This window comes from Lagenorhynchus albirostris, chromosome 20 (assembly GCF_949774975.1).
Source record: "Lagenorhynchus albirostris chromosome 20, mLagAlb1.1, whole genome shotgun sequence".
NCBI lineage: Eukaryota > Metazoa > Chordata > Mammalia > Artiodactyla > Delphinidae > Lagenorhynchus > Lagenorhynchus albirostris.
Window position 1 is genome coordinate 34,781,827 of NC_083114.1, and position 16,615 is coordinate 34,798,441.

General features: G+C 37.8%; 1 protein-coding gene across 7 annotated transcripts in view; it reads right to left on the bottom strand.

The window, feature by feature from the left end:
* AP2B1 (adaptor related protein complex 2 subunit beta 1) overlaps window positions 1-16,615 on the bottom strand; it is a 117,711-nt gene that overhangs the window by 59,096 nt on the left and 42,000 nt on the right. For 6 of the 7 annotated variants that reach the window (XM_060135578.1, XM_060135576.1, XM_060135577.1 and 3 more), the window contains 3 exons: window positions 14,904-15,069; window positions 13,264-13,362; window positions 5,008-5,267 (listed from right to left, as the gene is read on the bottom strand). In XM_060135578.1, the coding sequence (XP_059991561.1) occupies window positions 5,008-5,267; window positions 13,264-13,362; window positions 14,904-15,069 (525 nt within the window). The remainder of the gene's footprint in view (window positions 1-5,007; window positions 5,268-13,263; window positions 13,363-14,903; window positions 15,070-16,615) is intronic. The other variant, XM_060135581.1, reaches the window with a different exon arrangement.

Below are 16,615 nucleotides of genomic sequence, written 5' to 3' on the forward strand. Positions count from 1 at the left end.
TACCTGTATCCAAATTATATATAATTCCTACAAATCATTCAATCGTTACATAAAGAATTCCTACAAAGATGATAACTCATTAAAAAATAAGGAAAAGATCAGGCATGACACAAAAGAGGATATACTAGCAGTCTATAAACATGAAAAGGTACTTCCATCTTTACTCATCAGGAAAATGCAAATTAAAACTATAAGACACCACTACAAATCAATCAGAATGGCTAAAATTAAAATGATTGACAATACCAAGTGCTGCTAAGGATGTGGATCACCTAGAACTCTTATACATTTCTGGAAGGAGTGTGCACTGGTACAATCACTTGGGAAAACTGGCAGTATCTCCTATAGCTAAATATACATCTATTCTATAACCCAGCAATTCCACGAAGTGTATACACAAGAGAAATGAGTATATAGGTCTACCAACAGAAATATATACGAATATTCGCAGCAGCTTTCTCCATAAGAGCCCCAAACTGGAAACAACCCAAAGATACATCAACAGCAGATATAAATAAATTGTGGCATATGCAGCAATGGGATACTATGCACTAATAAATAGGAACACGCAACTGATAACACGGCATTAGAGTAATCTCAGATATTATACTGTGCAAAAAAGCTAGAAACAGAAGAGCAAATGCTGTATGGTTCCATTTACATGATGTTCAGAAGAGGCAAAACTAATCTACAGTGATAGAAATCAAAACAGTGGTTATCTCTGGAGGGTGGATATAACAGCAAAATGGCATGAGGAGTCTTCTGGGGTGCTGGAAATATCCTATATCTGATCAGAGTGGCAGTTATATGAGCGCATGCACACGTAAAAATCTATTGAGCTATACACTAAAGATTAGTGCACTAATACTAAGATTATTATAAATGACATATTCATTTAAAAAGTGAAAAAAAACAATGAAAATTTCAGGCTCAGATGGCTTCACTGTGAATTATTCCAAACATTTAAGCAAAAAGTAAAACCAGGGCTTCCCTGGTGGCGCAGTGGTTGAGAGTCTGCCTGCCGATGCAGGGGACACGGGTTCGTGCCCCGGTCTGGGAAGATCCCACATGCTGTGGAGAGGCTGGGCCCGTGAGTCATGGCCACTGAGTCTGCGCGTCCAGAGCCTGTGCTCCGCAACGGGAGAGGCCACAACAGTGAGAGGCCCACGTACCGCCAAAAAAAAAAAAAAAGTAAAACCAATCTTAGATAAACTTTAAAGTAGAATAGAGAATGACAATTGAAAAAATCTGAAAGTATTTCAGTTTTATTGAATGTTAAGGAATTACCCCTAATTTTGGCTTGATAATATATTGTGATTTTTTTTTAAGTCCTTATCTTTGAGAGATACCAAGTTAAGTACTCATTGGTGAAGTGATATGAGGTCTGGAATTTAATTTAAAATACTCCAGCTCCCTCAAAAAAAAAATGTGTGGGGGTGATAAATGAAACAAGATTGGCAAAATACTGATGACTGTTGAAACTGAGTGATGAGTAAACGTGTTTGTTATACCATTCTATCTTGTATGTTTCCTAAGATTTATATAATTTTTTAAAAACTAAACAACGACTATAAAAATTCCATTAATAAACAAATGCTTTCTTAAAAAACGAAAACCCTACGTAGGTTCTGACAACACTTGAACAAAGAAGAATGAAGAATCAAACTCAGAAAAAACAAAAATGAAGAAGTGAAAGACTAGTGTTGCTCCTTATAAGAGGAATCTGGAGGGATGATGGGGAAAATAATATGCTGCTTTCAGTTCTGTTAAGTTTCAAGTGAGAAAAACAAGTAGGGAAGACCAACAGACAGCTAAGGAAAAGGGACTGGCAGTCAGAGTTACAGAAGTAAACTTGGGAAGAAATTCACACACATGCCTCAGGTGAAATGAGCAGAGTAACTCGGGGGTGCTGTGCTAAGAGCAGAGCATCTTTAACAGAATATATCAGTGGTAACTGCCTAAGGGAATACATAGAGAAGGTTCAGAATGAGCCTTGTGATACAACCAGAGAAGAGAAGGAACACAAAACTGCAAAGATTAAAAAACAATCTAAAAAAAAGAGGGCTTAGGAGGAAAAAGTGTCAAGGAAGCCAAAAGGAGACCTATCTAGATTGGGGAGAGGGTGGGTACAAATAAAGCCAAAAATTAATAAGGAAGTCAAAAGGGGAAACAATTTCATATACACCTAGCAAGAAATATATGAAATCTCCATAAGGGGTATCCTCTGCCCGTGAAATTCTATCATCTCTCAACATGTACCATTTGGGAAATGTGACAAAACACATGGATTTATCAGCACCTTTAAATAGAAGGCAGAAAAGGCACATATTTTCCTCCACTCTAATAGACAGGTAAGAGTATTATGAGAAGACAAAAGTGAGTTAGATGAAAAGAAATAAATGATCTTACAGTTTCTACAAATTAAGAACATGATAAATCGTTATTATGTATTTTTTCTAAACTGAAGACACAAGAAAATAACATGAAAATCTTTCCCCATTGTGAAGGCATGGGAAATAACTGCATAAAACTGTCATCCAAGCAGTATTTTTAAAAGGTGAGATATTTCCAAGTTAGACGACTATTTACCATCTCATGCCCACAGAGCAGCTGACAAGTATAGTAAGCAATACTCAACTAAAAGGCACTTTTCCCTTTCCCAAGTGATTTTAAAAGACCTCATGAAGTAAAGCATTTTTAAGCCTCTAAGGTTTTATGGTGCAAACGTATTTCATGTCAGAGGCATATCACTTATTACCCTTAGGACGCAGAAGCTAGGTGATGTCAGTACTCTTACAGACATGCCATTTGCAGCAACATACCCATATTTATTTCAAAGGGGATTTTTCTGCACTTGTGTTTCTTTTTTAAAAACAGGGCTTCCCTGGTGGCGCAGTGGTTGAGAGTCCGCCTGCCGATGCAGGGGACACGGGTTCGTGCCCTGGTCTGGGAAGATCCCACGTGCCGCGAAGTGGCTGGACCCGTGAGCCATGGCCGCTGAGCCTGCGCGTCCGGAGCCTGTGCTCCGCAACGGGAGAGGCCACAGCAGTGAGAGGCCCGCGTAGCGCAAAAAAACAAAACAAAAACACAAAACAAGCACAAATGGACAAAAAAGTCATCCAAAAAGAAACCACATAAGGAATTGTGAAGGTAACAAATTAAAGGCTATTAATCTGATAAAGACCTTATGTAAAAGACTGTGCTTCTTTTTACATATTGGTTCTCTCTTTGTGTTCTAGGAAGAGGTGTTTTTGTTTGTTGATTTGTTTCACTTTCCCCATCCCATTTGAGGGTCAAAGTTATCAGGAGAAAGGTAATTTAAATGGCAAACAACAGAAAGTCCATATCTATTTATCAAAACTTGAAGCACAGACTGGGAGATGTACTTAGAAGTTAAATGGTCATATCTAGTGAATGTTAAATATGCTTGCCCACGAGGTCAAACACCCTGTAACGAGGCCTGATCCTCATGAAACCACAAGTTTCCTTTGGGTGAAAATCACAGCACTGCCCTAAAACCAAAGATTCAACGCAAGGGCTAATGAAAGATTAATAATCATTTTCTTGGGTACTGCCCTTTTCTTTTTGTTTATCTGTGCCCATAGTCTGTCAAAACAGAGCTACAGTATTGTAAACGTTGACTACACTAATTTGTAAAGCAATAAATCCTACACTCTGGCTATTCATGAACCACTGAAACAGCAATATATATTACACAATACGAGACACTGAGATACGGTGCAAGTGCAGATAACTCTAACCACTCAGAGATCAAATTCTACTTAGATTTGAGGTTTATTATAATTAATGAAGGGAGATTCTGAAAAGATTCCAAGATACCCATTATAAGAGTTTATTGGAGTACTGCCACTCCCAAATTAAAATTTTAGGGTTATCTACAAAGCAAGAGTTCCATGTTACCTGACAGTCTGTTCATAATAGCATTTCCTTACTGATATGGAGCAATTTATTTTGGTAAAAAAGGTACAGGCAACTGAACAACTATGTCTACACAGAACCTAGGCTGCTCTTATAAAACAATCCTGCAAACATTATTTCATTAACAGCTAGCTTTACAGCATAAGAGAAGCAGTGTCTGCTAACTTCATCCATAAGCTTGAACCAAAGTTACAGTAAAGGATAAAAATAGCTAAATGTATACATGGGCGGACCTCATTTTATTGCACTTTGCAGATATTGCAGTCTTTACAAATTCAAAGTTTGTGGCAACCCTGCATTGTCAGATGATGATAAGCATTTTTTAGCAATACAGTATTTTTTTTTTTTTTTTTTTTGCGGTACGCGGGCCTCTCACTGTTGTGGCTTCTCCCATTGCGGAGCATAGGCTCCGGACACGCAGGCTCAGCGGCCATGGCTCACGGGCCCAGCCGCTCCGCGGCATGTGGGATCCTCCCAGACCAGGGCACGAACCCGTGTCCCCTGCATCGGCAGGCGGACTCTCAACCACTGCACCACCAGGGAAGCCCCAGCAATACAGTATTTTTAAATTAAGGTATGTAGACTATTTTTTTAGACATAATACTATTGCACATTTAATAGACTACAGTATAGTATAGACATAACTTTTATATGCACTGAAAACACAACAACAAAAGAATTCATGACACTTCATCGCAGTGGTCTGGAACTGAAGTGCACTATCTCTGTGGTACGCCTGTACAGGCTTTTTACCAAGTTTTCAACTCTGGGAAAATTTCTAGCCTCATCTTTCTGGAAACTTTAGCAACTTTCAAACTTTATCCATTTAGAAAATCTTCACCACTATTTTCTAAAGGCACAACCTTACCTACCCTGAGATTAGAACACAGAGGGGCCTTTTAACCCATTGTTTGTGTGTGGTCACTAGTATTCAGATGAAGCCTCCAGGGCAGTAGAGTAGGTTTGCCAAATGCATAGCAAATTTTTCTAGGCTATAAAAGCTTGAGGAAGACCAACTTCGTCTAAACAGAGAATCACTTCTCACTCAAACCTAGTTTACCTGCTTACCTCCCATGATGTACTGGCAAGTGTTTGCGATGGATTCCATGACTTCCTTCCACAAAAGCATTGGGCGGCTTATGGTACACTGAGGCCAAAGAACCAATGTGGCAGATGAGCTCATCCAACAGAGTTGGCTCAATAAGATCTGTCTCCTCAGAGATCAGTGGCTTCTCGGACAAGACTACTTCTTTGGCTGTGACAGGATCAGTTGAGAGAAGGCGCCAATAAATATAGCCCCGGTCTCGAAGGTCAGGATTATCAGAATCCTAATGAAAAGACAATGGCAAGAAGGTTTAAATGTAACCTTTCTCCATACAGAAAGCCAAACTGCTGGATTTATTATCAAGGCAATGCTGAAGTGATTTACACAGAGCTGGCCGTTAAGAAGATATTTAGACTCAATATATTGTTAATAGTCATAATTCTGTAATCTCTAATGTTTCCAAGAATTTAAATATAAATTGAAGTGGGTTAGTTCTAAGACTCAAATTCAAAATGAAGTTGGGAAAAGGAAAATAAACTTTAAGCCAGTAAAAATCAACTGCTTACGATGGCCTCAGGACATAAAAATAATGTTTTTAACTGCTTTAATATTAGCAGGATTATTCATGAAACACATCTTACATATATTTCACTCATACCTTCTTTCTTCATTCAAATATTTATTAAGTATCTCCTATGGAGACACTAGCTAGGCCCTGGATATAAAGAGACAACAACACAGTGCCTGACTTCAATGAGCTCAAAGAATATTAATTATTACAATATAGTATGAGAGGTACTATTACCTAAATAATAAAAAAAAACTGTTCAAGAGAGAACATAACTAAGTGCTTCTAAAAGGGGTGACACTTGAATTTAGTGGTCTCATTTTTTTTTGTGGCTGTTTAAAAATAATTTTATACATGGTCATGGCTAAGAAAAATTTATTATCAATGACACATCACAATTTAGAAATGTATAATATAAAAATAAGTCTCCCCCATCATCCAACCCTACCCCACCTTAACTCCCCATCCCCAAAATAGCCATATTAACAGTGCACTATATATCTTACCAGAGAGCTCCCACACATATATATTTATTTTATACAAAACCAGTTTCATAGTATATATACTGCTCCTCAAGCTGCTTTCCATATTGGCACATACAGCTGTCATTTTCCACTGTATATGCAGCACTGCATCATTATTTACTAGTGTCCTATTGATGAACATTTAGGCTGTTGCCTCTTTCTCCCTCCTTCCTACTATTTATTTTTGCAATCATTACAAAGTGGCAATAAATATCCTGGTATCCACCTCTCAGAATGTCTATATAGTGGCATTCATTTACGCATGAATTGTTCCAGTGGTATCATGTTATTAAAGGCAACAATCAGTCCCATTTCAATTTCTGTATTTAAAACACATACAAAAATATTTTCTTTAAACTAGGCCAGGGTTTTTCCCATGAGTTTCTACATAAGCAGATGAACTGGTTTATAATTTAGCAATTTAAGGCACGTATCATTCAACTCAATACCGGAAGTGACCCTGATGGTTTTATATATATTTTCTTAATCATGTATATTTAATTTGCACTCAAAATGGAGTGCTGGTTAAAAACAAAAAAGTATAAAGAACACTGAGATACAAGTTAATACAGTATAAAAATGGTAAATTTTACCTCAAGATAATCTTTATCACATTCATAGGTTGCATTATTCTAATAGAAATGCACATATACATGTATTATTCATATCAAAATGTTTGTAGTATTTGAAATGCCAGGGTTAAAAAAAGGAAACAGTGATACTATCCAATCTAAATGAGTTTGTTTTGTTGCTTGCTGGGAGGGGGGCTAATTTGCTCCTGAGGAAGTGTTTATAAATAGCAGCCTGAAACCTCCTCACTTGGATTTTCATTTGGAAACAAAGCGTGAATATTATGAAACATAAACAAGTTGAGTTTTTAAAAGAGCAGAATACAAGTTTCTCCAAGTATCACATTAGGAAAGCAATCCCCTGCCCAGCTTTTATTGCTATTTAAATTAAAAGTTAAATTTTAATCTGTATATTCAGTCCCCAAAGCATGTCATTTAAAATTTGTAGACTATGCATTTTATTACACAATGAACACTACACATCACTTAACTGGGAAAACTTAATTTGCCTTTATATAGTAGTAAAGTTGTTAAACATATTAAAATAAACTACATAATACAGCTTAATAATATACTTATCAAAATATTTTTTTTTAAACTATTTCTCTCATATAGCTGGTACATATTTAACCAAATGGCCAAAAAAAAAAAAGATTCCTGTGGGGATTCACAAAATATATACTTCCGTGAAAATAGCTTGAGTCCCCCCACAAATTCAAAACACTGCAACAGGACAAACTTCTGAAGATAGAATCACTGGATCAAAGGGTATACGTACTGTAAATCTTAACACTGACTTAAAAATTTAGTCCTATGAGAAATGAGAAAATGCGTGCAAATTTTCCAGGACTAGAAGTGAAGAGTGGGCAAGGATCTCCACTGTGCAAACTCAGTTATCCTGAGGGGTGATCTGTTAGGACTACTATCAGCTGGCCTTCACTGCCTCACTAATTCACATGGAGACCACGATAAATCAGGCCCAGTCAAGGCTAATGACAAGAAAATAGAAACTTTTTATGATTTTAAGGTGCCATTATGTGTTTGGTGACTCAGAAAATTTGGTTTCGGATCTACTGTACTGCTAGTCTGATAGGCCCCCATAAGGAGCTCGAGAAAATAGTGTATTTTCCAAAATTTGAGAGCTTCCAAAACAATTCTTACCAAGCAAGCTCTGAAACAGTAATTCTTAAACTATAATGTGCATCAACATTTTAACACACCAGGAAAGCCACTGAAAGTGCAGATTCCAGAGTTTCTGATTCATTATGTCAGAAGTGGGGCCCAGGAACTTTTATTTTTAACAAGCAGCACAGGTGATTTTGATGATGACGGTCTCTAGTTCACAGACGGAAAAACTAAGGTGAAGACTTCTTTTCCATGTACTAAAAATAGTAATTACTAAAGTTTGGACACTTCTATGAGTATTCTTTACTAATTCCTCTAAAACTATCAAAGCGAAAAGACAAATCTTTGAAATAAAGCCATGGATTCAAGGGTTGGTTTTCTTTTCCCCTAATTACACACACACACACACACACACACACACACACACACACACACACACACACACACACACACACACACACACACACACACACACACACACACACACACACACACACACACACACACACACACAGTTTTTTTTTCCTAACCTGTTGACTTCTGTCATTTAACTGGGGTGTTTAGACAACGTTTAATGTACTTATTGATATGGTTAGGTTTGGAACTGTTGTCATTTCTTTTTTGTCTTATTTGTTCTCTGCTCCCCTTTTATTCTTTTTTCTTTATTGTTGTTGTTTTTATAAATTTATTTATTTTTTGGTGCATTGGGTGTTCGTTGTTGGGTCTTCATTGCTGCGCGTGGGCTTTCTCTAGTTGCCGCGAGCAGGGGCTACTCTTCGTTGCGGTGCGCAGGCTTCTCATTGCGGTGGCTTCTCCCGTTGCAGAGCTTGGGCTCTAGGCGCATGGGCTTCAGTAGTTGTGGCACGTGGGCTCAGCAGTTGTGGCCCACGGGCTCCAGAGCACAGGTTCAGCAGTTGTGGCGCATGGGCTTCGTTGCTCCACGGCATGTGGGATCCTCGCTCGAACCCGTGTGCCCTGCATTGGCAGGTGGACTCGCAACCACTGCACCACCAGGAAGTCCCATAACATTTCTAATCATACCACCATTTTATTTAAAATTAGAAGCACAAAGATTTCACATATACTTCACTGAATTCTCAGCATAGATAAACAATAGGATTAAGTCTACTATAAAGACAGAACAGTAGTATGACAGAGAAATTTGCCCAGTCACGTCCTGAACCAGGGGATGTAGCAGAAACAGAACCCCACCACCCAATTCAAATTAATGTAACTCAGCAGATCATGCTGCCCTCAACTTAAAAATTCATGGCTGGTAACATAAATATTAAATTAGGTTCTTATTTCACGAACTTGAGAAAAAAATTCCAGAGGAAAATTCCAGTGGAAAAGACTTATATAAATGTGCTTATTCTATTATGCTAATGCCTCAGATTTCATTAACTGGACAGAAAAGGCAAGCCTAGAGAAACTGTTTATTATTTATAGCCAAATATGAAATAATCATCCACAATAATCTTAAAACCTGTAAGTTCACTTATTTATACTGGCTTATGCACAACAATGCTTCAGGCAGGGAAGACAGGAAATGAGTATTCTCAAAAGTCATTCTTAACTTTCAGACTTGAGAAGCAGCATTAACAGAGTAGAAAAGGGCAAAGACTCTGGAGCCAGGCTACTTGGGTTTGAGTACTAGTTCCATCCCATATTAACTGGGCCGGTCTCTCTATGTCTCAGTTTCCTCACCTATAAAATGGGAAGAGTAACAGTATTAACCCTTACTGAAAGCCTGGCACATAGTAAGCACTATACAGATGACTGTTGTTACTAAGATTCTCTACTAGTCCTTGTACAGAAAATCTAGAATTAGGAACGTCTGATGGTTTATTTATACCCTGCCCTGTTCTAGAAATGGATTTAGCAAATCTTATAAAATACATCTAAGGCTAGAGAACATAAATTAGAAGCAAAGGCAGAAAAATGCAAGCCACGATGACCCACACATTTTCTACGGGAGATCCTTAAATCTGATTCTAAGGTTTCAAACATCTGATATGAAAAACAAGTCTAGTCAGATAAGCCATTCAGAGGGGCAGTTAATTACACACTAATGCATAAGAGAATCCAAAACTGGTTAGGAATTTTTTTATGGGGTTTCATAGAGAAAAAAATATATAATGGAATAAATACTTTGATAATAGACCTAAAGAGGATAGTTTCTCATGACAACCCTTACTACAGGATGATGATATTAGTGTAATTCAGTAAAAACTATTCTAATAAGGGTCAAATACAATGCAGTCTAGATCCCCAGCTCTCTACTAATCTGGCTTGATTCAGTGGTAAATTTCAACATCTATAAGAACATAGGGAATCCTCCCTAAACACTTTATCTCAGGCAAATACTGTAATAAGAGTGAGTTTGAACTCTGACAAGAACCTAAAACACAGCTCTCCTATGCTGCCTGTTAAATACAGATACAGAGGCCTTAAGAGACAATGGAGATGAAGGCAGGGTTCAGAACTTGTGAATACAATAGATATCTACCAAAGACACTCACTTGATTATGAGGCTAGCCTTATCTATTCAGAAGTGAGTAGACAGGATTTCCCTGGTCACACAGTGGTTAAGAATCTGCCTGCCAATGCAGGGGACACAGGTTCGAGCCCTGGTCTGGGAAAATCCCACATGCCACGGAGCAACTAAGCCTGTGTGCCACAACTACTGAAGCCCACATGCCACAACTACTGGAGCCCGTGCTCCGCAACAAGAGAAGCCACTGCAATGAGAAGCCTGCGCACCACAACGAAGAGTAGCCCCTACTCGCTGCAACTAGAAAAAGACCGTATGCAGCCAAAAGTAAATAAATAAATAATTAAATTTAAAAAGGGAGTAGAGAAGGAGCAAAGCCAAAATTCTTTTTAGAAAATTGTTCTAACTCCATCTTAACAGAGATACAAATGGGTAATAAAGGGTCTAGACTAGGAAATCTAGAATGCTCAATATAGATAATATTAATTGCTTTGCTTCAGGCAAAAGGAAGTTTTAGAAAAAACACTTCAAAGAGCTCTAACAGATAAATTTTAAAAGATGTAAAATTAATAATAGGAAAGGTGTATCTATTTTCCAAGGTGGATGAATGTCAAGTGGCCTCTCAGCAGTTAAGATGATTTTGACTATTCCACACATACATAAACACAGAATCTTCAATTTGGCTGAGGCATGAATCTGTCACACAATGTAAGCCGAGACAGTCTCTTACCTGCCGAGTGATTCTAGGTCACCACCCAGCACTCCCATCTCTACATTGTTTCTTTCCTTATTTTCTACTTCTTGTGGTAACTTTCATGGAGAGCCAAATATTGCTGATGCTTTGAAATGTGGCCGTCAGGGGAGAGTTAAAACTTGAGATACTTTAATAAACAGAAATCCCATGATTCTTGAAGAAAATGAGATTTCTGAGAAAGCTAAGAGACTGTATAAATAGGTATTTATCTGTGTTCAGGGAGTTTTCTGAAGTGTTAGTACATAGGCCTCATTAAAGTCAAGTTTACTATATTACCATCTAGAATAAACACAAGACTTCTTTGAATCTGGTTAACTTATACAGAGCTCTTTCTTTCATAAAGGAGAGAGGCTCCAGGGCCTGTAGCAAAAGACAGAAATGAACTTCAAGGCCCTAAGGTGAAGTCAAATACATGGCTAATTTAATGGCAATCACCCTACGGAGTCTGTAATAAGCACTACATGATTAAGAAGGGGCAATTTCTATTCAAAATGGCCCCCTGTAGATGACCTATTAAACATTAACGTGAAAATTAACGTCTAACCTAAACTATTTTGATTCAGAAGATGACCAATTTCTGCTCTTAGTGCCAAGACATGCCTCATCAGTGATGGACAACCTCCCAGTCCACTTTTCATGGACAGATGGTGAGCCATGGCCTGCCCTTGACTCCACATACTCATATGGACGCTTCTTCACACTAACCATAATGGGGTCAAGTGAAGGTTTAGAGACTTGGGGAAATAGCACATTAAAAAGTTCATTCATAATTTGTTGGAGAAATGGAGAAAACTGAGAGGTACAAGGGGTGGAGTGGGACACCTCTATTTTCTGTGAAGTGAATTTTCTGACATCCTTTAACTCAACTACTGTTGGTCAACTGCTCCTTAAAAGATAATCAAGTGATAATTCTCAGTAATGCTTACTTGCATCAGTAATCAGACAAGACAATTATCTTAATTTTTAGTTTCAGGTCTTCTTCACATTTGAGTTCATTGATTGTAAAACATCTGTACTTGAATCAAGTGTCAGAAAGTAGCCTTTGACTCTAACAGTTTTCTTGGCTGTATTTTTTTCAGAGTTGTATAGCATATCCTATAAACAACTTATTTAATAATGTTGTCTGCTTTATAGTATTCCATTAAGTATTCAAATGCCTTATCTGCCCGTCAAACTTCTTTTCCTTAAAATGGATTCCTGGCATTTCTAAAATTAAATTCTGTCAGAGGAAAGAAGAACTTTGCATTTATCATGTGCCAAATGATGAGCTTTGACCACTTAACAGATGATGTATTGGCAACTATTTAAGGTTCACATTTGTGGTCTCAGTTTGGAACTGGTTTTCAAGAAGTGTACTAAGTGCACACCCCAACCGTACTAATTAATTACAGGATTTACCATATTTAGTCCTCCAATTGTGCTCATTATTGATATGAAATAAAGCTCCCCAGAGCAAAAAAAAAGGAAAGATGACAGCTCAGAACTAGGTTAAATAACTATAAAAGAGTTCAAATGCTGTTAATATACAACTATAAAGAGATGAAAGGGGAAAATGGTAAATTGAATATCTGAATCAGATTCCATGTGTAAACACACATCATAACTCTTGACAGCCTGCTAAAGCCAGCCTGTTCTCAAATCTAATTAAGAACATTACTGGATCATGATGGACTGATCATTATACTAGTTACGTCAGAAAAAGTAATTACTTTGATTTCTGTGTATCCAGCTGGTTGCCACATTCCTGAAATCAGAACCCTCCCTAAAAGGACCAAAAATACTAAATAAATAAGGAAGCAGCATTAGCACTTTAAAATTACTTAAAGAGAAAGGCAACTTATCTAGAAGGCAGAACAGCACACGAGATATTTGTCAAAGCATTTACCATCTCTACAGGGTACTTTCATTTGAAAGCTGAAATTAAGTCCCCCAGAAGGAGATACTGTGAGACTCAATGTCATTTTCACTAAGTCATGTCCTTCGTTAACACTAAAGAGTCTAAGTTCAATTTTCATGAATTATTATTAAAACTGGAGTCAGTCAATTCATTTAGAAGCCATACAACCAGTTCTAATTCAGCAGAATATGTAAAAGAGGCACTGTTTTTATTTTTTTTAACAGAATCTAAAGACTGCACTCCTTCCGTTTAAAATCTCTGCAAATGAACCTTCTTGGAAGAAGTTTCACAATTTCCTAGAATTTAAAACAAGACAAATCAACTCCATGCTTTTTTCAGACTTCTTACCTGTGTTGCCAAACTCAAGACCTGCTGTACCAGCTCCTGCGTTTCTGATGGTTTCTTGAGAAACAGCTTCACTATGGCAGTAAGCAGAGTGAGCTGTACCTAAGCAAATGTAATTTAATAGGTAAAGTGAAAGACATTTGCATTATTCCACACCATGAATTCCAAAGTGATATTTTCCCAAATATGACTTACTATGAGGTCTTTCTGATTTTGATTAAGAAACAAAGGTTAAAACTCAGCCAATATCCACAATAGCAGTCAAAGGTTTTCATCAACTGAAAACTCACTAGCCTCCTATCTCCAAATTGCATTTTTTGGCATCAAAAACTGCTGGTTTGTTTCTGGCCCAGATAATCACCTGTATTTCTTAAAGTACATGCTAACATACTGATGGCAATAAAACTGGTTCCTGACCAAATTCTTTATTATTTACTTCCACCAAAAGCTACAACTTCCAGGGAATTAGGGAATCATTTATCATACTGAGGCAAGAGCCAAGACAGTAGAATTATGCCAGATCACAACCAGTTAAGAGTGGCATGCTAGGGCTTCCCTGGTGGCGCAGTGGTTAAGAATCCGCCTGCCCATGCAGGGGACACGGGTTTGAGCCCTGGTCCAGGAAGAACCCACGTGCCGCAGAGCAACTAAGCCCATGCGCCACAACTACTGAAGCCTGCGTGCCTAGAGTCTGTGCTCCGCAACAAGAGAAGCCACCACTATGAGAAGCCCTCGCACCGCAATGAAGAGTGGCCCCCGCTTGCGGCAACTAGAGAAAGCCCGCGCACAGCAACGGAAGACCCAATGCAGCCAAAAATAAATAAATGAAACAAATCAATTAAACACACAAAAAAAGAATAAAATTTTAAAAATAATAATTAAAAAAAAAAAGAGTCGCCTGCTGAACCATGAAACTACTGGCTGGTATATGTTCCTTGTAGGGCCTATTAAAATTACTATGATAGATTACACACATGAACTTCAATTTGCAGTGAGTACAAATGCCGGGGAAAAAGCTTTAATAATTTATCTGCTTCTCTGGGCCTTTGACTCGAAGGTCTCTCAGTTTTGGTAGAAGACAGACAGAAGATGGGAAGGAGTCTAACCACCCACAAAGAATCTTTTCAAACTGCACATGCCAGCCTTCACCCCAGACAGAAACCCCAGCTCCAACTAAGCCACAACCATTACTAACAGCAGTGGGTAATCATCTTTAGGTGACAGAAAATTAAGAAGTAATAACTACTGCTCTAAGTCAGTAGTTGTCAAAGTGTGGTTCTGGACCAGCAGCAGCAATAGCATCACCACCCTCAACCTTGTAAGAAATGAACATGCTTAGGCCCATCTCAGACCTACTGACTCAGAAACTCTAGGGGTGGGGCCCAGCAACCTGTCCTTTAACACAGGTTAAACACCAGTGCTTAGGTGCTTCTTAGGCTCATTAAAGTCTGAGAACCACTGTCTAAATTAGGCAGGCTTGTTCCAACAGAAGTTAGCACAACAGAAAAGGTTACCCCTTTTTTGGAGAAAAATGAACATACTATATGTGTATATAAATTCACACACATGAAACTGCCTAACCTTTACCTTTCCTGAAATCGTCCCCAAAACATCTAATACATAAGATATAGATGGGAACTTACCTGGGTGCTTTCATCATGAAAACCTTCCAGGAAGCTCTCTAGTAACTCATCTGCATTGTCAATTCTTTCAGCATATTCTCCCACAATCCAAATCATAGCTGCTCGAGCGTCTGGTTCATCCAGTGAGTCTAAGTTCTCACACAAAGTGGCAATGATACTTTCATATCTGATATAACAAAATGGACTATGGTTACTGAAAGCAAAACTGAGAAGTATATTTAACAATGAAGCCTAAAAAGCAAAAAACCATGGACAAGGTACCCTAAACCACCACCAAACTACAAAGACTTTTAGCCAAGAGAATGTACAGGCTTTAAAGCCAGAAAATTATAAATGTCTTCAATTTTCCTTCAATTATGTTTTAATAATTAGACCATAAATCTTTGTAAAAGCTTATCAGATATTCTTTTCACAAGGAAAAACTAACCTATCGTTTAAGATAATACCACTACCTTACATTTCTCACAGTCCTTCTCATAACTAGATCAGAGAATTTTCCTATTACTTCATTTTACCTTCATCGTAGAGGAACAGAAATTCCACTTTACTATTAGGAAAATGGAGTCAGACAACAATAGCATCCAGAAACAGTAATTTTGCCTCTTATCCACCTATCTCTGCTTTCTATAGAGATCTTTATGTTCCTTCCTCCCAAGGCACCCACACTAATGACCTGTTTTTCTAAAGAAATAAGCAATTCGAGTATTTATTTTTACAGGTCTATAGCTCTCATTCTTTACCATGTTAAATCCATCTCCTTGGCTAATGTGTTTTTTTTTTTTTTTGCGGTACGTGGGCCTCTCTCGTTGCGGAGCACAGGCTCCGGACACGCAGGCTCAGCAGCCATGGCTCACGGGCCCAGCCGCTCCGCGGCATGTGGGATCTTCCCGGACTGGGGCACAAACCCGTGTCCCCTGCATCGGCAGGCGGACTCTCAACCACTGCGCCACCAGGGAAGCCCAGCTAATGTAGTTTTAAACATCAGAATGAAATTGTATAATAAATGAGATATGGACAACTGAATAATACACTTAATTGTTTGCCCTATTTCCACTGATTAAACCAGGTTCTCGATAATGCTTTCTTAAAATTAAACTATCATAATCCCTCAGTAATACAGACCAGAAATGGACACATTTCTTTACCAAGCATATTAAGATATACACCTCCCCACTTAATCAAGAAGTTTAGAAACCCAACCCTCCTCTTTCCTGGGAGAACGGTAAAAGTATATGATCCTTTTTCCAAAAATAGCATTTCTAGAATTCAAAAAAAAAAAAAAAAATATATATATATATATATATATATACAGTATATATAATGCTTAATAAACCACTGCCTTATTAAAATATTTCTTCTAATTCTGAGTCCACCACTAAGCTAACTAACTGTAAGTCACTTCATTTCACATTATCTTTAATGATAATCAGAAGCCTTAGCACAGTTCATCTCTATGATTATAAGGTAAAATGAGATTTAGGATGCTTATAAGATCTGCTCTTATTTCACTCTTTCAGATTCCTTAATTGTTTGCCTTCAAAAGCAAATCTGAAAAAGTATTTTTGTTTCATAACTAAGAGGCCTCAATGTGAAAATTTTTATGGAGTGAAAATGTAGATTTTGTATATCTTAAAGGAAGCAGCTACAATACTTCAGAAAAGGCCTGAAACTCTGACAGTTTATTGTTGCATGTTCTATAATTTTCTACAAGT